Source organism: Colobus angolensis, unplaced genomic scaffold (assembly GCF_000951035.1).
Source record: "Colobus angolensis palliatus isolate OR3802 unplaced genomic scaffold, Cang.pa_1.0 Scaffold50, whole genome shotgun sequence".
NCBI classification, from domain to species: Eukaryota; Metazoa; Chordata; class Mammalia; order Primates; family Cercopithecidae; genus Colobus; species Colobus angolensis.
In genome coordinates this window covers 2141891-2164468 of record NW_012118488.1, presented here as the reverse complement: position 1 = coordinate 2164468, position 22578 = coordinate 2141891, and the positions used below count along the sequence as shown (strand labels likewise).

At 42.7% G+C, this 22578-nt stretch overlaps 1 protein-coding gene across 2 annotated transcripts in view; it reads left to right on the top strand.

Moving 5' to 3' along the window:
- The window catches only part of SKAP1 (src kinase associated phosphoprotein 1), a 304294-nt gene that overhangs the window by 253427 nt on the left and 28289 nt on the right, over positions 1-22578 (top strand). Inside the window, exons 9-11 of one of the 2 annotated variants that reach the window (XM_011959872.1) lie at positions 1045-1239; positions 11503-11553; positions 20453-20550. In XM_011959872.1, the coding sequence (XP_011815262.1) occupies positions 1045-1239; positions 11503-11553; positions 20453-20550 (344 nt within the window). Of the gene's footprint in view, positions 1-1044; positions 1240-11502; positions 11554-20449; positions 20551-22578 lie in introns of both variants that reach the window. The other variant, XM_011959871.1, reaches the window with a different exon arrangement.

Sequence of the window (22578 nt, the reverse complement as noted above, 5' to 3'; positions counted from 1 at the left end):
GAAGAAATTATTCATTCCATTTTATTTTAAAACAAACAAAATAATAACATATGGTTTAAGCCACAAATGTGTTTTTGATCTTTTCCTCTTATGTGGTGGCACCAAAATTCAGATGAAAATTGTTGCAAAATCTTTATTAAAAGCCTAATCAAGCCAAACAGTTTTATTGCATTTTGAAATGAACGTTGGACGTCTCTCCATCCTTTCCTTCCCCAGAGTAGGCTGACTGCAATCGCCCATCCTACAGAGGGCCCTCAGCAGGGTTTCAGAGAGCACTTTGTAGTACACATCAGAGAATGAACATACCCAGTTCCCCATTAAAATAAAAAGCCAATCTCCCTCCCCTGCCCTGGTGCTCCCCAGTGCTGTAATGGCTCAACACCTTCTATGCAGTGACCCACTTTAAGGTCAGCTAGACTGTGCAGTTGCAAAAGGACATGGTAACTGCATTGTTCAGCCATTCTATTTGGTCTTGTATTACTGTTATATTTTTCCATACCCCATTTCTTTTTCTCTTCCACTGTTGCCCATTTTTTTCTCTGCAAACAAATTTGTCTGAAATTCTGCAGTGAAATCTCTGGGGAGATGAGCTTCCGACAGCTCCAACACCCTACAGAGGCCACCTTAGTTCCCATGGCCTGAGCACCCTGGAGGACTGCAAGCCTTCACTCACCCTTCCAGTTTTCTACTTGATGAGCTGTTTGCAGCACACTGGCTTTTCCTCTTCTGGCCTATTTTCTTCCATTCGCCTCCTGTTCTCATTCATACACCCATACTTTTCAGGCTGCTTCACCCTGATCAAGTTTTATTGCAAGGAAGGATTTATGCTGATGGTTTAAACCTGATGCAGTGCTATTCCGGCCTTTTCTGTAGATTTCCTGCCACCAAAGCCCACATTAGAAATAACAGCATTTAACCTGGTGTTTCATTTTCTTTTGACATATTTTACTCTCATCCCTCCTCCTCCTTCTCCCTCTTTCCTTTCCTGTCTTATTATTTTCTTTTTCTCTGTTTCTTGATTCATTCTCATCTTTGCCCTGGCAGATCTGAGCTCCTTAACCATTCCATATGAAGAGGACGAGGAGGAAGAAGAAAAAGAAGAGACATATGATGATATTGATGGTTTTGACTCCCCAAGTTCTGGTTCCCAGTGCAGACCCACTATCTTGCCTGTGAGTGTGGGGATAAAAGAGCCTACAGAGGAGAAAGAAGAAGAAGATATTTATGAAGTCTTGCCAGGTGAGAAATTTTGTCCTCTGATTATCTTCTGCTAGTTTTGGAAACTCATGACCTGGAGGAAGAATAATAACTGAAAATTCCAAAAGAAGCCAAATCAAACCTTCATCCTCTGAAGGAGATAATGTGGGAAGCTTTATAAGATTGTAGGGAAGCAGGTAATGAGGCTCTGCCTTGCCTTGGGAGCAAGAAGAATTTGATTAGAGAGTGTCTTCTATCCATGCCATGTGAAGTAACTTATTACATGTGTCCACCAGGTTAAAGAGTCAAGAATACTTACATTGGTTTTTATTGGTTTATTGTGAGTTTTGGGATGAGTCATCAAAATTCTCTAGTTTCAACTTTTTGGTATGTAGTTGTGAGAATAAGGAAAATTGCTTCAAAATTATGAAGGATTTCAAAACTCTGAAATATGTAAATGCTGACAAATCTTTTAGTAATACTTTGATAGACCAAACCTTGATAGAGAACAACTCATTATTACCTAGTTCAGATATACCATGAGTTAAATCACATCTCTTAAAAATAACCCTAACATGTTTTATCTGCTCATCATTACAGCAGGTCTACTTTATATATTTCCTTTCTTCCAAAGGCATGAAAACTAGCATCTCAAAAAATGTATAGTCATCACTGCTTCCGCATAGCCATGTCTGGTGGGGATAACAGCAGCTGGTGAACGGTGCAGAGCTCAGTGGGGGTCAGACGGTGGAGAACCAAAGCCTGAGCCTTTTAATTGTGAAGTAGTTAGACCACAGGAACGCTAATCTTCAAGTCCATTCAGAAAGATCATTCCTATGGAAATTTGCCAGGAGTTCAGTGCTCTGCGGAGAAATTCAAGTTAAGCTTAAATTTATAGCAATTTAGATCCCAGATGAACCCAGATGAACCTCAATCCCAGATGAACCTAAGAACTAAGGTGAATCTAACACTCAGATCCCTGAAGACAGGGCTGGTTGCTGAAAGCATCATCAGTAAGCAACTTGCATTTCAAGGCCTCCTAAGAAGAGCGTCCAACCCTCACCACACTACATTCATCTCTTCCTGGGGAAGAAGCTATGTCATTGCTTCCTGAGTCAAGGGGCAGGACTGTGGCCACATGTCCCTGCCCTGCTGGGGACTTCACCCACCCACCAAGGAGAGCCTGCTTCTTCTCCTAGCACTTCCAGCTTCTGCCAGTCCTGACTTCTCCAGCCTTTTTGTTGTGTTTTATTATGCAAATGATATCTTGGTTGAGGTCGAGCCATTTCTTGTGTCTGATGTTAAAAAAAATGATAATTTCCTCAGCAAGTCATCGTCGTTAATGAAGTTTTACAAAAACAGATACAACCAAAGGAAAATAAAATTTCACAGGTGATAAATTTTTCCAATTTCCCTGGCAGAATTCGATAGGATTGTTAAATTAAGAGTGAAGGTGTCTGTTAGAAAGCAACGAGCAGTGATGGGTAATTTTATAGAGTGGAAAATTGAATCAAATTGCTACATTAAAACACAGCTCCTCTGAGAATCTTCCCTTTCACAGTTGGCTCCATTGCAACAGCAGGGTGCAGAAATGGATCTAATTCACAATACTCTCTAAAAGGAGATGCACTCCCCAACTTGGCCAGAATCTTCCTAGTGAGCTCACATTCTGCTCACTCCTGCCCAGGCTTGGGGAAATATCCGGGTGATATTCCACTTTGGGTTACAACTGTGGAAGAGTGCTCTGGGAAAACCTCAGTGAACCTTCTGGGGTGGAAAGAAAGGGCCTTTTTCTGCACCATGTTTCGTTTTCAAAGGAGCCAGGAAGGAGAGGGCTGATGCTCAGAGACGCAGAGCAAAGGAGAATAAAGAGAAAGAGGTCTCAAAAAATAAGATGAGTTTGGGACTGTCACCTTACCCCAGGAGTGGGCAGTGAAGGTATGATTGGCTTCCTAATGACCATCTTTCTCCTGCCTCCTAAACTCCTCTCTTGGCCAATGCAGCACCGCCCAGAGTATCAGGGCATTTTTCCAAAATTCCCACCAGCTGGTATGTTGGAGTGGCCCCAAGGGCATGAAGACTGGTCTGTGGGTGCATTTAACCTCTATCCACAACAGCTGCCCATCGAAAGTGAGGAAGGCCACACAGTAGGAAATCCAGGATCTCTTTCTGCAGGTTAGGGAAACAACAGCTAAATTGCACCCAGTTTCCAAAGGACAACACTGTACCCAGGCAACAGGTTCTTTCCCATAAGCCTCTGTCCATCACAGTTCTTAGAGACAGAGTTGGAGGTGGGATATATTGGCATTTAATTATGATATGAATATTTCAGCCTCAAGTTTCCATCACCCAGTTTCCTGTCCACTGCACTCAGCTGTTGCTTCTGAACTTGCTATTTGAATTTTGCGTAGTGCCACACCTGGAGAAATTGAGAAGGGAATGTGAGGGGGCCTAACACTGTCTCCCTTCTGCTGCCCTCTCATAAGACCACCTACCGAGCAGCGGCACATGAGACAGCAATGGTATCCTAGGCACAGATACTGACCCTAAATCAGGATGGATTTGCTCTGCCACCTGCTAGCTGTGAGACCTTGAGCAAGTTACTTGCCCTCTCTCTGTCTGATTGTATTACCTGTAAAACAGGGAAAACAATAGTAGCTGTCTCAGAGGGATGTGGTGAGGAGTCTAAAACTGACATGTGTAAAGTTCTTAGCACAGAGCCCTGGCAAACAATGGCATACAGTGAGTACTCAGTAAATGCTGGCTGTTATTAATGTGATGGTGTTTAAACAGGAAGTGTTACCTCCTTGAAGAACTGGGGATGGTTAGGTACCCACCCTCTCGAACCAGACCCAAGACAGTCCCGTTGGTTATTTCCAGCTATGTGTATGGAGCAGGTGAAATTGAAAATCCTGAGCAGATGGAATGTGAAGTGCACCTTCTGCTCAGGCCGATTTTTACTGCAAGGCCAGGTGCTGGGTGGAGGGACAGCCTACAGTAGCGTTGGATTGTGCTAACATTGCATACCCATCAAGAGTCAAATGACGTGGGCCTCTAACATTTGTTTCATTATAACAGGTAAATGTGCTTTGTGGAGGATATTTAACATTGACGGTTCTGCTAATCCTCCCTTTTGGGATGGGACCCACACAAGCCCTCACTGTCTCTATAGGGAAAGCCATGTAAGTGAGACCTTCCTTCCAGAGTATAATTTAGATGGCCTTCCTAATAGGGAGAAAAGTGTATGTAACACATACCAAGTCAATAAAAAATGTTTTTTTGTAATCAAAATAATGTATGGGTCATCACATTAAACTCACTCCATCACATTAATCATGGGATAATTAGCATTTGCTACATGGCTAGCACTCTTCTCCCCGTGAGGGAAAACCAGAGCACTCAAGGTTTTCAGCCAGGCCACAAAAACGTTAGTCCTGGAAAATATGGTTTCAAGGTTGGTATCTGGTGGGATTTCTGAACATCCGTGTTGAGCATATGCGGGCCCTTGATTTTTTTAGGATCTCATTTGCAGTAGATTAAACTGCAGGGAACCACCACAAAGAAATACTAAAGCAATATGTAGAAAATGGGAGGCTTTTCTGAGCCCTCTCTCACCACCACCACCACCACCACCCCCGAAGTTATTTTACAGGCCAGCATAGGCCCAGCTCCATGATTCAAGATTCCATAAAAGGACAACTTTTATCAGGTTTCTCTTTGTCTGGAGTCTCAAGGCTGGGATCCAGCAAGACGTCTGAGACCATTGAAGTGCTGTAACTGGGGCCTTGTAGCAGCTGCAATGGCAACAGAATCCGGCTGTGTTCTCTAGAGAGATTTCAGAAGAGCAAATAGAAAGAGAGATGAAGAGCCCTCTTTGGGAATTTCTGTGCACATTCCAGTGCTGCCCACACTGCCCCAGGGTGTTATTATAGACCTAGAAACCAGATTGCTTTAAAATAAAGCATATAACTGAGTTTTTAAAATTTTGAGTCAAATGGAAACAAACATTCTGTGGAATTATTTTTCCCCTGTACTGTTGTTCAGACCCATAGGAAGGGGGAACAGTGAAGATAAGAAGTCTAAGGAAATGAAACAAAATGGAGACCAAAAATACAAAGTTTATGAAGAAAGAGCGTCAGGGAAGAGTCAACACCATCATCAGGCCTCCTCTGAACTTCTGGCCTTTTCTCTCTCTTACTCCCATGCCCACTGAGCCCAAGTCACACAGTGCTGCTTGGTCAGCACCAAAACTAGAATCATGTTGTTTCTTCTACCTAGACCATCCCCCTGATCTCAGCCTGTGAAATCGTACACATTCTGCTCAAATATGTCTCCTCAGTGACACCTTCCCAGATACTCAACTGGAATTAAGCTTTGTTTTAGCCCTCACCAGTGATTTGTATTCAGGTCTTTCTCCCCAGTTAGTAGATGCTTAGGTATTATTTGTGAAGTTAAATTCAGTGCATTTCAAGTGTTGCAGATAGCACAAATTGAGTTTAATATCTTATACATCAAGCCCATATCACTGAAATATGATGCAAATATTTTGAGGTAACAGTTAAGATAACCAAATACACAACAGAGAATTAAATGTGTTATTAGCATCTTTCTTGTATTTTCCATGTAGTCTGATGAGGTGCTATACATCCATGGATTTATAACATACCTGTGCATGCCGGGGAGCAGTTTATTTCTAGTTTTCTGCATGTCCCCTTTGCTCCTTGAGTCTATCTGTATTTCTGTTGCATCTGTCACCAGAGCACCTTGACATCTGGTTGTGCATTGACACAGTTGGCATTTTTTGAAGCTTTTGTCACTTTCTTTGTTTGGGGAAGTAAGTGATTTCCCCTCTTTCTGATTTAGTCATTTTTTCCTAATGTTACTCTTTCTGATATCAGTGTAGCCGATGTCAGAGGAATGTCAGAGCAGCATTTCAAAAAAGAGCCAGGTGTCATGAGAAGCTGCTGGCTCTTCTCTGTCCCTCTGAGGTGGATTCAGTGTCCTATTCCTCTCAACCTCTCATTAGTGTCCCTGACATTGTGCCAAGAATGTTGATTGAAATCGACTCTCCGGATACTGATGCTCATTTGTGATGCCCTGTGGTTCTCTTACATGTTCGCACAGTTAACAGAATCTTCTTCAACTCTTTTCCCAATTGAGATGAGATATTTGGGGATCAAGTAGAGCATTTAATGTGATAAGTGGACAGTAATCTTTAGAGGTTAATTTGTTTAAAACCTATGTAAGGTTGGGGTCCCATATGCCCTGTTAGGAGCAAGGACCATTATAATCCATTACTGTTTAAAGTTGAGCTAGCACATAAATTTTAATTCACTCTTAAATGAAGATGTATTTCAGTAGATATAATGCTGAAATGCCTAATAATATTCTTATAAAGAAATTCAACAAGCTCTTTAGCCTAAAAAATATTTTTTCAAAATAGTCTCTTAAAAGTAAAGCGTCACATTACAGATTAATAAAAATGAAAACTTTAGCTACTTAACCCATCCCTTTTTGTGAGCAACAAGACTTTTTTTCTGTTGCCATATAATAGTTGTCTTTGACTCTGAAGTTGGAAAGACACCTGTTCAGTTTCATGGAAAGATCTGAGATAACTTGTATGCCTGTTTGTATCGTGCCCTCTGAACCTAGGGAGGTGTCTAGGGGTGTAATTTTCACAACCAGCTATGAATGGTGCTTTCCTTCACTATGTGATAGTGCCCCCTACCCAATCTTCCAAAGACCCCAGAGGCATAGCACCAAGCCCATCAATGGGAAGGCTTCTTGATTTGAGCCTACTTTCAGCCACCTGGGAAGGACAGTGTTAGATAAAACAGATGTGGGGATTGGAGCTTCCCCGTTTACATCCCTCATCGTAGAGCTTGGTAATGGCGGTGAATGATATAAAAGCTCTATAGCCAATGTTTTTTTTTTCTTTCTAGTTGATTCCAAAAGTGTGGTGGAAATCAAGAGTATCTGGTCTGGAACTGAACTGCATAGAACACATTTCTATTGTTCCATCTTTGTATTATGACTAGATTAAGTGCTGTTGCCCAAAAGAATAAAGGAATCAAGTTTTAGTTTTCATTTTTATCATTGCAAATACATTTACATTCTCCTATTTTACAAATGCAAAGAGCAGGCAAGCCACTTTCAATAATTTATTTTAAAATCAATGCTAATGAGGTTATGTCTCATCAGTAGCCGAGTTTTACAATAAAGTCTGATTTATTTAGAAAAGATCTTTGGTGAAGCTTCCCATCTAATGGCGGTGGGAAGGAGGTGGAGTAGCAGCACTGTGACCCTCCAACTTCAGATCCAATTTGTAATTCACAGTGGAGATCTGACCCAATTTACATTGATTAGAATTGGGAGGAAGAGACAGCTGCGCACAGACAGCAGCAGTAGAATAAACCCTCTCTGAAAAAGTGCCTAAGCACAGCAAATTATTGGTCTTTGTGATGGAGTTGTTTGATATCAACAAAAGAGCTGCTCTCTGTCCAAATTATTAGGTATCTCTAAAACTGAGGATGTACCAACTTTTCCTCTAATGTTTCCAATCCTAAAATTAGTCCCATGTCAAAGGAAACACATCATAGCCAAGAAAGGAAGGAAGTAGACGAGTAATGAGAAGATAATGTGCAAAGACTATTTAATGTGGCTTATTTCAGCATGATCTGTTTCTTATATTTGATTTCACCCCTCAATTAGCTTAGGTTGTTTTATTCCTCATGGTAAGGTTGAGGGAGCACTACAGGTGGCAAGTAGAACATTCTTTGCTGCTAGATCATACATGGCTATAAGAACTGTTGAGTCAAAGTGCTCCTTCTCCTACTATATTGTAGGGAAAATATATATATATATTTTATTTCCCAGAGTATCAGTCTTTTTTTTTTTTAAGAGACAAGTTCTCACTCTGTTGCCCAGGCCCAGGCTGGACTGCAGTGGTGCAATCAGCCTCAAACTCCTGAGCTCAGGCGATCCTCCTGCCTCAGGCTCCCAAGCAGCTGGAACTACAGGTGTGCACCACTGTGCCTAGCTAATTTTTTTTTTTTTTTTTGAGACGGAGTCTCGCTCTCTCTCCCAGGCTGGACTGCAGTGGCCGGATCTCAGCTCACTGCAAGCTCCGCCTCCCGGGTTTCCGCCATTCTCCTGCCTCAGCCTCCGGAGTAGCTGGGACTACAGGCGCCCGCCACCTCGCCCGGCTAGTTTTTTTGTATTTTTAGTAGAGACGGGGTTTCACCGTGTTAGCCAGGATGGTCTCGATCTCCTGACCTCGTGATCCACCCGTCTCGGCCTCCCAAAGTGCTGGGATTACAGGCTTGAGCCACCGCGCCCGGCCGCTAATTTTTATTTTTATTTTTTATAGAGACAGGGTCTTGCTCTGTTGTCTACGCTGGTCTCTAACTCTTGGGCTCAAGAGATCCTCCCATCTCAGCCTACTAGAGTGCTGGGATTGCAGGCGTGAGCAACCACAACTGGTCGTATCAGTCTCTTTCTTACTTGAAATCAATTACTTCTTTAATGCTTTATAGTATTCTAACACATTTTTATGCTGCTCCTTCTTACCTATGAGCTTGGAGCTTACTTCCCCAGTTTGACACACTGGAACTCATATTGCCCTATGAACATTACATTTAAAAAGAGAAAGAGAAATGTCAAAGGTTCATTTAGTGGCAAAACTATGGAGAAGCAAGACAAGCAAATGTCGTTAAGACTCAGGAGAAAAGAATGTAAATGTAGCCAGGAGGAGCTGAGTATTGAGCCCTCAAAACATTGCTTATTATACCCTATCTACTGTGCACATGTGTGTATATATGTGTGAGTGAGAGAGTGGGAAAAGAGCATGGTGGTAGTGAAAAGAATAGCAAGTGTATTTTTCTTCACTTTGTCCCATGTATAAAATAGCTAAATATGATTCTGGTACACATATTTACTTTATAAAGGCCCAATTCCTATTTTATCAGGTAATGTTATGAGATGAAATCGGTTAATGGGAGTAAGAAACATAGGCCAATTATGTTATGACTTTGACCGTATAAACATTTGACTGGAGTTAGACACTGGCATTGACTTAGAACCCATTGTGAATCTACGGCAATTAATTAAAAGACCATTCCAGGCCGGGTGCAGTGGCTCAAGCCTGTAATCCCAGCACTTTGGGAGGCCGAGACGGGCGGATCACAAGGTCAGGAGATCGAGACCATCCTGGCTAACCTGGTGAAACCCTGTCTCTACTAAAAAATACAAAAAACTAGCCGGGCGAGATGGCGGGCACCTGTAGTCCCAGCTACTCGGGAGGCTGAGGCAGCAGAATGGCGTGAACCCGGGAGGCGGAGCTTGCAGTGAGCCAGGATCTGGCCACTACACTCCAGCCTGGGTGACAGAGCGAGACTCTGTCTCAAAAAAAAAAAGACCATTCCAGCTACCCTCAGGAGCTTATACTGTAATGAACAAGGCAGGCTAAATAAAAACAGTAAAAAGATAACTACAAGCCCCAAGTACTAGGAACACAAAATTATGTACATGACCAGCCTCCATTACAGCTGAACAAAGATGGATACATTAAGGATTAAGGACTAATTAATCAAAGAGGGTTTTTTGTTTTTTCCCAGGGACAGAGTCTTGCTCTGTCACCGAGGCTGGAGTGCAGTGGCAAAATCTCGGCTCACTGCAACCTCTGCCTCCTGGGTTCAAGCAATTCTCCTGCCTCAGCCTCCTGAGTAGCCGGGATTACAGGTGCCCGCCACCGTGCCCGGCTAATTTTTGTATTTTTAGTAGAGACAGGATTTCACCATGTTGGCCAGGCTGGTCTCCAACTCCTGACCTCATGATCCGCCCGCCTTGGCCTACCAAAGTGTTGGAATTACAGGCATGAGCCATCGCACCCAGCCAGTCACAGAGGGTTGTTCACACACACACACACACACACACGCACGCACTCTAACGTCCTAACTCTGGAGTGCTAAAACCAGAGAGAATGCTTTCATAGAGATAATAATTTTGAAGAGAATTCCAGGGGGGAAGGAGAAATGGAGTTTGAGGGAAAGGATTAGGATTCCGGTGACAGACATCTGAATAATCCAATGCACTGGAAGCTCCACAATGGCAGGAACTCTGACAGTCTTGTTTATTGCTTGTCCCCAGTTCCTAGTTCAGTGTCTTGCATGTAATAAGCACTTCAACATGCTTATGAATAAATGAAAGGGAAGGGAAGGAGAGGGCCAGTTTGAAGGTGACAAATTAATACTATTTTTTTTTAAGAACACAGTAGGCCGGGTGCAGTGGCTCACGCCTGTAATCCCAGCACTTTGGGAGGCCGAAGTGGGCAGATCACAAGATCAGGAGATCAAGACCATCCTGGCTAACACGGTGAAATCCCAAGTCTGTACTAAAAATACAAAAAATTAGCCAGGCGTCCCAGCTAATTGGGAGGCTGAGGCAGGAGAATGGCGTGAACCTGGGAGGCGGAGCTTGCAGAGAGCAGAGATTGCACCATTGCACTCCCGCCTGAGCGACAGAGCGAGACTCTGTCTCAAAACAAAAAACAAAAAAGAACACAGTAATTGCCAGGCGCAGTGGCTCACGCCTGTAATCCCAGCACTTTGGGAGGCCAAGGCGGGCAGATCATCTGAGGTCAGGAGTTCAAGACCAGCATGACCAACATGGAGAAACCCTATCTCTACTAAAGATACAAAATTAGTTGGGCATGATGGTGTGAGCCTGTAATCTCAGCTATTCGGGAGGCTGAGGCGGGAGAATCGCCTGAACCTGGAAGGCGGAGGTTGCAGTGAGCTGAGATCGCGCCATCGCACTCCAGCCTGGGCAACAAAGAGTGAAACTCTATCTCACAAAAAAAAAAGAACACAGTAATTAAACTTTCCTTAAAGAAGAGAGTATGATGAGCTCAGAGAAAGGGGACCTCTCCATATAAAGAACGTGAGACTGGCTGGATGCAGTAGCTCACACCTGTAATCCCAATGCTTTGGGAGGTCAAGAAGGGCAGATCACCTGAGGCCAGGAGTTCTAGACCAGCCTGGCCAACATAGCAAAACCCTGTCTCTACTAAAAATACAAAAATTAGCCTGGCATAATGACAGGCACCTGTGCTCCTAGCTCCTCAGGGGGCTGAAGCAGGAGAATCCCTTGAACCCCAGACGTGGAATTTGCAGTGAGCCAAAATCGTTCCACTGCACTCCAGCCTGGGCAACAGAGCAAGACTCTATCTCAAAAAAAAAAAAAAAAAAAAAAAGGACATGAGACTGTGAACCACTACTTGCTAATACTGATCATTTATCCCCCCAGATGAAGAGCATGATCTGGAAGAGGATGAGCGTGGCACTCGACGAAAAGGAGGTATAAGAGCTTCTAAATGCACAGGCACTGGGTAGGACATTATGGGATTCTGATTAGAGAAAGCACCTTTCTCTGAGACTATAAAAATTACTGGACTCAGGCCGGGCGCGGTGTCTCAAGTCTGTAATCCCAGCACTTTGGGAGGCCGAGACGGGCGGATCACGAGGTCAGGAGATCGAGACCATCCTGGCTAACACGGTGAAACCCCGTCTCTACTAAAAAATACAAAAAACTAGCCTGGCGAGGTGGCGGGCGCCTGTAGTCCCAGCTACTCTGGAGGCTGAGGCAGGAGAATGGCGTAAACCCAGGAGGCGGAGCTTGCAGTGAGCTGAGATCCGGCCACTGCACTCCAGTCCGGGCGACAGAGCGAGACTCCGTCTCAAAAAAAAAAAAAATTACTGGACTCAATAATTAAGAAGGTATCTGTGTGTGAACCCCAAAGCCCCAAATAAAGTGACTGGGAAATACCTAAACTTTAAAAGCAGCCATCCATTCACTTTAATTAATGTTCCCAGAACAACCAAGATTTATCCTAGAGAGGGTGGGAAGCCAAACCAGATATTTATTATTTCCTATCAGTATTTCTTAAATCAGTACAGTGAAAATAGAATTGCCTCATCTCTAAGAGATCAGAGGATTGAGAATGGAAAGAATGGAAATGTCTCCTCTCTGAGAGGCCCGGAGATTGCAAGTTCAGAGGGGAATGGAAATGTGTCAGATCTGAAAAGTGAACACGGGGTGAAAGATAGAATTGCTTGGTGATGCTGACTTCTGATGGCCTGGTTTGATTCCAGGCACATTTGGAAATGAATATGTAACAGGTTTGTTGAATATAAAATTACATCTTACTCATCCCAGACTGTTAACCATGCTTCAGGCTGTTAGTGAGCCCATCCTTTCAAAGGTCAGATGCCCCTCTGAAGCCTCCTTAAGTGGACCAAGGACCTAGTCCATGGTTGTCAGTAAAGGAATGCTGCACATTGCAAGGGCCACCTCAAGGACATTCGTTCCATCAGCAGAGCCCTAATCATGACTGATTTAGATACTGGCTGATATTTTTCTTAGGGAGTCTATGAAAATCTTAAGCCTAGGAATTCTTGCCCTCTTTCCCTCCCTGCTCCTTCTCCGTTATCTGGCCCTGTCTTTTCCCATTCTTCTCTTCCTTATCCATCCAGCAAAACCCCCATTTCTAGATTCATTCTCTACAGAAAGTGAATACTTAAAAGGTTCAGGACTCAACTTCCTAAGAGTCCAGCTTCTCCCAGGGAAGAGAAGAGACAATGAAGATGCATCCTCAGAAGTCATGTGCCAAAGCAGGAGAGAAAGAAAGCAGGAGAGGCGGGTATGGAAGTATGTGAGTGTAGCTGCAAGTACCTCATGATAATGAACACATGTGATTAGGTCTCTTGTGAAACCTATTTCCTTCTGTTGTCTACTTACTGTACACAATTCCAAATGAAAATCTGTTCTGACCCACCCATGTTCCACATATATCTTTTCTCAACCAACTTCTATCACCAGTGCAGGAAAGAAATGCTTCATGTGGACAGCTTGGGTGGAGTAACTGTAAGCTTCCTATGGCCAATTTCATATTAAACTCCGTTCAGGAAGCATCGGTCTTTTAGCAAAGTCTAGAATCCAGTTTCAGACTCCTCCCTCATCTCATTTCCTCCTTCTACCTCTTTCTCTAAGGTTATATCTGGGAGGTGAAAGGAGCCTTATTTCTTAACTGATCCTACAACTATAATTCAAATAGGTTTAAAAAAAAACAAAAAAAAAAACCCTTTTGTTCCTCATGCTTCCTGCCTCCAAAACAAGTGTTGTTAAAGTATAGCAAGCTCTGAATATGTTTCTATGGTTTACGCTTCCCACCAGTTATGATTGGTGACTTAGTGATTAAAAAACAGGAGGACTGGCCGGGCGCGGTGGCTCAAGCCTGTAATCCCAGCACTTTGGGAGGCCAAGACGGGTGGATCACGAGGTCAGGAGATCGAGACCATCCTGGCTAATACGGTGAAACCCCGTCTCTACTAAAAAATACAAAAAACTAGCCAGGCGAGGTGGCGGGCGCCTGTAGTCCCAGCTACTTGGGAGGCTGAGGCAGGAGAATGGCGTAAACCCGCGGGGCGGAGCTCGCAGTGAGCTGAGATCCGGCCACTGCACTCCAGCCTGGGCGGCAGAGCGAGACTCCGTCTCAAAAAAAAAAAAAAAAAAAAACAGGAGGACTTTTTGCTCTCTCTGCAGAATCTGAGGCAGGAATTTTTATTATTTGTGTTTACTTATTTATCGATTGATTTTATATAGTGCCTTATCTCCAAAGGCGCTATAGAAATGGTGAAATATATATAAATCCAAATGTCATCATTTAGTTTTGTAACAATAAAAGATAGAGGTCTGGGGGAAGGGCAGGCAGCCCCAGTGAAGGCATTTAAAAGGCAGGGAGCTCTAGGACAGTGTGAATTCCTATGTCACAGACAAGCTACACAAGTTTGGGCTACCTAGTTTTTCTCAGGTGCCTGTTTTTTTGTTTGTTTGTTTGTTTTTTGGGACAGAGTCTCCCTCTGTTGCCCAGGCTGCAGTGCAATGGCACTATTTCTGCTCACTGCAACCTCCGCCTCTCGGGTTCAAGTGATTCTTCTGCCTCCACTTCCTGAGTAGCATGTGCCACCACGCCTGGCTAATTTTTGTACTTTTAGTAGAGACGGGGTTTCACCATACTGGCCAGACTGGTCGAACTCTTGACCTCAGGCGATTCGACCGTCTTGGCCTCCCAAAGTGCTGGGATTACAGACACGAGCCACCGTGACCAGCCTTTTCTCAGGTGTTAACATGCTTTTGGGGAGAAAAAAAAATTTAAGCAAGTTGACCTTTCCCTTCTTCCTTTTTTCCCAAAAGATGCTATGGCTAGCAGAGTTACTTTTAAAATCCAAGTACTTTTCTCCAGCCTCGATGGATCCTGTTCCTTGAATGCTGTGCTTTTTTCCCTGATGGAATTGCTAACATTCTTAAGGCCCAACTAGATCTTATCAGAATAGTGGGGGAAGGGATTCAGTTCATCCTTATTGAGTGTTAATGACCCTGTAAGATGTAATTTCTTTTATTTCATTCTGTTACCTAGAAAATCTATCACAGCCTTGTAGTATTGATTGCTCAATCTATAAAGAGCTCAGTTTACAGCATAACTGTTAGTAACAGGGTTATTTTAATGAGTGACTCTTCAACACCTCAGAGTTTCACTAAATTCCAACCCATTTCAGCCCAATAGTCTAACACTAAGGGTCTTAGGTAATGAGTTTATCACCTTTCCTTATCATGAAAAGGTAACCTCCAGGTAACCAAAAATAAAACTTCCTCTGTGTTCATTTTTATAAAAATTACTGGCCATTTGTTTGCGTGTGCTATGTCAAATAAAAAGCAACCCTGGAGGCACAAATATCCTTAGATACATAAAATCCTTGACCAGGCCGGGCGCGGTGGCTCAAGCCTGTAATCCCAGCACTTTGGGAGGCCGAGACGGGCGGATCACGAGGTCAGGAGATCGAGACCATCCTGGCTAACACGGTGAAACCCTGTCTCTACTAAAAATACAAAAAATTAGCCAGGCGAGGTGGCGGGCGCCTGTGGTCCCAGCTACTCAGGAGGCTGAGGGAAGAGAATCCCTTGAACCCGGGAGGCAGAGGTTGCAGTGAGCCAAGATCGCGCCACTGCACTCCAGCCTGGGCGACAGAGCAAGACTCTGTCTCAAAAAAAAAAAAAAAAAATCCTTGACCAAGGAAAACCTGAAACAGACCCCTCCCACCCTACCTCCCTCAGTCTGCCCCCAACTCCAACTCTGAAATTGTGGGCACACTAAGCCAAAAGTAGACACAGATCACACTATTGTGGTCTTATAAGCAAATGATTGCTTTCAGGAGGGCCAAAAAATGGTTGCTTATACCACTCCATCTTTGAGGCCCTCTTCTCACTTTAGGCTCACCAATAGAGTGAACAAAGGGAAGCCACAGAGGTGTTTGCAGCTCTTACCTTTTGAAGCCTGTTTTCTAAGACCAAACATGAGCTGATTATCAACCAGCTAAAATTGTGGCCCAATGAAAAGAGTAATGACATGAAAATCAGAATCTGAGTGTACTCCACTTCCAAATCATACTTATAACACTAGGATCACAGTAATTTCAAAACTCAAGATTAAAGCACTATGAAATAAGTAAATGGTATTATCCAATTGCTCTTCCTCCTCTGGTGCCACAGTCAGTGAGGGCTTGGCAAATATTTTCATAGCTTCCTTCCAAAATAGTTTATAAACTATCAAGGCTGGGCGCAGTAACTCACATCTGTAATTCCAGCACTTTGGGAGGCTAAGATGGGAGAATTTCTTGAGCCCGGGAGTTTGAGATCAACCTGGGCAACAAAGCGAGATCCTGTGTTTTCAAAAAATTAAAAAGATTAGCTGGGTGTGGTGGCATACACCTGTAGTCCCAGCTACTCAGGAGGCTGCAGAGGGGAGATAGTTTGAGCCCAGGAGTTCAAGGCTGCAGTGAGCTATGATTGTGCCACTGCACTTCAGTCTGGGTGACAGAGCAAGACCCTGTCTCAAAAAAAAAAAAAAGAAAGAAAATTATCAGAGTTTACTTGAATGGACTGAACATGTTGGACCTTTCTGACCTGGCTTAAAGAACATTTTAAGTCATTTCCAAAGGGTCACTACTTTGGCGTTTTTTGTCCAAGTCTCACCATCCCACCATCCCATCCTCTCGTAGGACTGGCTTTATCCGTCTTCACGTTTTGTTTCTCTTTTCCATACCTTAAGAGGTTGTACTTAATGCCAGGCCTTATTGACACAATCATTTTAGTAATCAAGAAAATGTGAATAACTTGCTGGCCTGCCTTTAGCCACTTTTCCCTGGTCACAGCCTGAATTCTGTCACCACCCAGTGACTCCCAAACATAAGCTGAACTCTGGAAGGAACAGTCAAGTTTTATTGTCCCTAAGGAAGGAGAAAGGCAGAGAGATGTCCTGGTCCTTTTTACCTTAAAACTTTGCTCGTCATAGAGGCTAATTTTCAGACATTGACTCTATCACCAGTAGCACCAACTTGGCCTCAGTTACAAGAGAAATGATTGTTACTAGTTGTAAAGAACCTGGCATGCAATGACAAATGCTTTGCAATAAATAGAAAAAAGAAACCAATACTTTTTTTAACTTGGTCTGTTGCTATTCTTCTTATGATATTTTGGTTGCTTGGAGTTTAGCTTCCATTACATAGGATAAAGAGAGTAAGATGCTGCTTTTTTTTCTCTAGAAAAAGCCCTTCTCAGCTCTGCTAGCAATTTAAATGCAGTGATCATACCCATTAGCTTCTCTATCATTGTAATTGTTGTTAATTGTTATAACTGTTTTAGTTATTAGTGGTGTCATTATTGCTCTAGGTCCTCTGTCTGTTTTATGCTGAATATATTAGTGCTTTGCTTTTGAATTACCAGGCTTTATTTAGTGCAGAATTACGTTTTTTGGAGAGACATTGAGAAATGCTGGCATTAAGCTTTATTCTTTTGTTTTTCATTCCAAATGGACAGACTGGAAAAAAATAATTAGATGGAATAATGTCCTCAAAATGAGAATGAGGATGTTTTGAATTAATTAAATGGTCAGAATGCTGCACCATTTCTGATTTCAGACGGCTGCCAGAGTAGTGTAAGCCTAAAGGAATCTAAATCCAGACCATAGAGGCAAGCCTCACCCTTGGGCTCTCAGTTCCTCTCTCTGCTCTACAAGAATCAAAGTCGGCCAGGCGCAGTGGCTCATGCTTATAATCCCAACACTTTGGGAGGCCGAGGTAGGCGGATCGCCTGAGGTCGGGAGTTCAAGACCAGCCTGACCAACATGGAGAAACCCCCTCTCTATTAAAAACACAAAATTAGGTGGGCATGGTGGCACATGCTTGTAATCCCAGCTACTCGGGAGGCTGAGGGAAGAGAATCCCTTGAACCCGGGAGGCAGAGGTTACAGTGAGCCAAGATCGCGCCATTACACTCCAGCCTGGGCAAGAAGAGCGAAACTTCATCTCAAAAAAAAAAGAAAAGAAAAAGAAAAGAAATCAAAGTCTCCTCATGCATTCTCTTGTTTATAGGATGAGTTGGGCAGGTTTAGGGAGAAGCTGGACTAACCCTGCAGACGTCTGGGCTTTTAAGCTCTTGCTGGTGCCAAGCTTCAGGAATGAAGCCCTCCTCCAACTTATCCTTTCCCCTCTTCAAGGTCTTTAAATAACACCCACTTGGTCAGAAAAGCCTTTTCTGATCCCTCAAACTATGTTAGATTCCCTATTACACACAGTGTCCTCAACTTCTCCTTCACAGACATATCATAATCATAAATAAACATTTGTGTAACTGTTTTTTCCATGGTGCCTCCCTGACTAGAAGGTACCCTTGAAAGGAGGGCTCATGTGTGGCCAATGTGGGATTCCCAGTATCTAACACAGTCCCTGGCATTTAGTAGGTACTGTATATATATCTGTTGGATGCTGAGAAATGAATTAGTGAAGTTGCACGCACACATGGACATAAATGCATATCACATGTGTGTTTAACAGGAAGTCTGCAGTATGGAGTCATCTTGCCCAGCTAAGGAATTACCCCTCACTGATTTCCTTAATATAGAATACTTCTAGCTAGCTAGCAAGTTCAAACTTTTCCTAGTTTTAGCTCTTCATTCTGCCTGTTTTTTGGAGCTGTTCTACTGACAATCCCTATTCTTGGACTGAGCTAAACCATCTCCTGGATTCCTGAACTCTTTTTTCTTTGGCCTTTAACGTCAAAGACCTTTTTTATCTTTATTTCTTTCCTAGAAGGCTTCTGTTTTTCTCCTAGCTTCTTGCTTTCCCTGTGATCTGTTGTGATTTTAGAATAGATCTTTTTCCAGATGTTTTCCCAGGCCCATATGTACCCAATGTCAAATCACTTTTTATGTATACACCAAAAAGGCACTCAGTATTAGGACCTATCCCACATCCAGGCACACAGTAGGGAACCGCACTCCAAAGTGACTATCTGCTAGACCAGAAAAGACCAAGATAACCTTGTTGGTCTCCTCACCACTCAGAAATATTGTTATGGTTTTAAAATCTATTTTTACAAAAATGGTTTTCTCTACCATTTTTACATATATAAATCCATGAAAAATATTGATGTCAATATCCTTTCATTCCTGAATTTAGTCAAAATCTTGGGGTGATTAATCAACTCCATTAAAATTGAAAATTCATAATATATCCTCTGGGAAAACTACTTTCATTTTTCAGGGATTGATATTTCTCTATTATTTCATGTACTTGTATTTCCAAAAATGTATGCTTCATCTTTTCAATAGTTAACATATTTCTCCCAAAGTATTTTTCTTCTAAACATATTATCAACTCTGTGGCAGAATGTTTTCACAGTAGTTACCTTGTTTGCTGCCCTCTGTTGTCTACTGCACACACAGACAATTTTATGTGTGAAGAAAACATGCCTGAATTTCTATATGGTTGACATTTTTACTTTTGTTTGCAGTATCTGAGTCTTAACTAAATAGTTCTCTCCCTCCTCTGTTTTTGTACCCTTTAAGATTCCTACCAAAGTTCTCTTCCAGAGACATATAGGGATTTTGTACCTCTGTGTCTTTATTATTTAAATTGCTCATAAGTCAGGAAAAAGTAAAAAAAAAGCAAATATAGGGAGGGTATCTGTGACCCTACTGCCCACTTGCCCTATCCTCAGCCACCAGTACCATCACTGCTCATGGGAGGGTAAAATGAATAAAGGGAAAGGTGGAAATCTATAGAACAGAGTCCCCCAAAATCATGTGAATTTTAATTAGAACCCAGGACTCCTGACTCCCATCAATTGAATTTCATCTTTTGTAGGTGCTTTGTTCACAGCTCTGATACAGAGCACCCCAAGGAACAAGGAGCATCCCTGGTCTAGTGGGCATTAGCTCTCCTGCCATTCAAATCCCCAGATCCTCTCCCACTTTGTACTCTAGTGTTTAACCTTTCCGGGTAGAAGATCAATACAAATTCTTCATTGTTAAGAATCGATGGCTGTCCTGTGGCATCATTGCCATCTAGTTTTGCTGAGAAGCTCAGTAAATCTCTCCAGCTGCTTCTAAAGCTTGGTTTGTCGTCTTCAGTTGCTTTCATTTTTAATGCAGATCACTTTGGTTTCTGTTCCCGTGGGGCTTGCAGATAAATCTTGGCAGACATGTTCAGGGTCTACAAATGAGATGCTGGAAAAGGGCCAGCCCACCCGAATTTAGTTGTAATGGATGAGAGACACCCTCTTGGTTCCACTTAAAGACTGGGCTATTCGTTTCAGTATTTATTGGTGATTACCTCATATAGTACCTAGGTGGGAAGTTCCCAGGATAAGTTCCTATGGACAAAGGAGGCCGAAAAGTGAGCTGTGATCCAGAAGCCTGCTAGCTGACTCAGCCTTTCTTGTAAATAGGCAGAAGTCACAGATTTACTCTGATCCTTCAAATACATAATGAAGAGAAAAACTAGATAGTTTAGTTGCCCTGAATCAGGAAAGTCTAGCGGGAAACCTCTGCACTGCTTACTTACAAACCAAGTGAAAAATTACCTGCCTGATTTTCTTTCATTAATAAATAAAAATATTTATCATATTGTTGAACAGCATCCTACTAGGAGTGATCTTTAAATATTTAATGTTAGTTAATGATCTCCTCCCATAGTCCTTTGCTCATGCTGAGTGTTCGGTTATATCTCATCTCAACCCCCCTTAATCTGAAGTTTCCTAGGGACAATATCAGAACCCTGGTTTCCATTTGCAGCAAAAACATGGGCTCCTTGGAAAAAATAGAGTCCTTTTAACTTTGATTTCTCCTCTCTTTGATCAGCAGACTATGCCAGTTACTACCAGGGCCTATGGGATTGCCATGGTGACCAGCCAGATGAACTGTCCTTCCAACGGGGTGACCTCATCCGCATTCTGAGCAAGGTAAGGACAGAAACTGTGGGGCTTGAATCGAAAGTCAATGTTTTCATTCTTGATTTAGTCACCATAAACAGAATTATTCCATGTCCTACCCTTCCCATGGCTCCCTCATATATAAATTCCCATTTACTCATAATTGTTAGGAAAAGTTTTAAATGAAAATCCAGATTCAGGAACCAATTTCACATTTAAAAATACAAGGCCAGGCTGGGCGTGGTGGCTCACGCCTGCAATCCTAGTACTTTGGGAGGCCGAGGCTGGTGAACCGCCTGAGCTCAGGAGTTCAAGAAGAGCCTGGGCAACATGGTGAAACCTAGTCTCTACTAAACTACAAAAAATTAGCCAGGTGTGGTGGCATACGCCTGTATTCCCAGCTACTTGTGAGGCTGAGGCAGGAGAATTGCTTGAACCCGGGAGGCGAGGTTGCAATGAGCCGAGATCATGCCACTGCACTCCAGCCTGGCAACAGAGCGAGACTCCATCTCAAAAATAAATAAATAAATAAATAATAAAAATAATAATAAAATAAAAAATGCAATAAAATTGGTATTATACCAAAACTATGCCAATCAAAATTTAATCTTTCTCAGGGACTTGTGCTTAAAGGCCATCACTATGTACATAATTTATTACCATATAATACTATTGAAAACATTCTGGCTAGGTAAGCTGCCTTCTTATTTCATTTATAGATAAACAAGACTGTAACATAATTATGCATGGGGGAGGAGTCAGAGCTAGTTAACTCAATTGGTTTGAGCAATTGCTGATAAGGCCAAGAGAGTGAATTCAATCCCACACAGGTCAGCTAACTTTATTCTCTTCCTCAGTCACAAGTTAACCCCTAGTTCCAGCTAACCATCTCACAAATAGTATTGTTGACCATAAACAAACTGGTTTTTTTAAAAAACGGTGGATTATTACAGATCAATCACTGATGTGAAGAAGATTCAGAACTAATGGGCTACAGTTTGGGGGATCAGTAGCATCATGTTGGTAAAGAAAGACCATACATATTCTATGGGTGAGCTAAAATAATAGGCTCTGTCCCTAGCACTTATTAAAAAGCCCTCTCTCTATGCAGCCGATCAATCTCCGCAAACACGTTTTTGAAATAGGCACAACTTGCTCTTTAATTGCTGAGTATGTGGATTTCATAAGGGAAAACTAAAAACCCATTGGTTATTAATCTATCATTTATCGTTTATCTTTCTTCTTTTTTTATGTGTCAATATCTTTTATCTTTATTCTGTGAATTTTACTACCTTGGGAAAAGGTTCGTTTCAGTTTGAGATATACCATAAGCACCTTAGGAAACAGTCTAAGTCTGACCCACGGCACTTTTCCTTGGTTCCGACAGAATCAGGCCCCTTTAAACATGGACCCAATTCAAACCCAACCCTTTGTTTGCAAGACAGTAGGAGGCCTGCAGGCCTTGCTGAGTGAGATCACAATCTTCTAGTGATTTCTCTTGGATCCTTAACTCAGTACCACCCTAGTGCCATTTATGTGCGGCTCCAATACACCAAGAATAAATTGGAAGCAAAGAAGGGAGTGGACATTGGCCTGATTGGTATTTCAAATGCCCGAAAGCAAGGTTTGCTGTGTAATAGAATTTGTGTACATTACCACGCTGGCATTACAGGGGTAATCGAGTTATCCACTCAGGTGTGACCAGGCCTCTGTTTGCCCAGAGCCTGCAGGTGAACAAATTAACTGTTTACATTGTCTGGAGGTGCCTGCAGCAGGAGGGGGGAAGAACAGAGCCAGACTGGCTGCTGGCCTTCTCTCTGTCATGATTATTTTGTTTGTTTTGCATGTCTTTTGCCTTTGTTAATGGCTTCTCACTGGGGGTCCCTTTCCTCTAGTTAGAAGGGGTTATGCGGTGACCTGTCCTGCAGTATGGAGCTGTCTGTGGTTACAGTGGCTATTGTATTTTTAAGAAATCTCAAAGAACGCCCGGGCGCGGTGGCTCAAGCCTGTAATCCCAGCATTTTGGGAGGCCAAGACGGGTGGATCACAAGGTCAGGA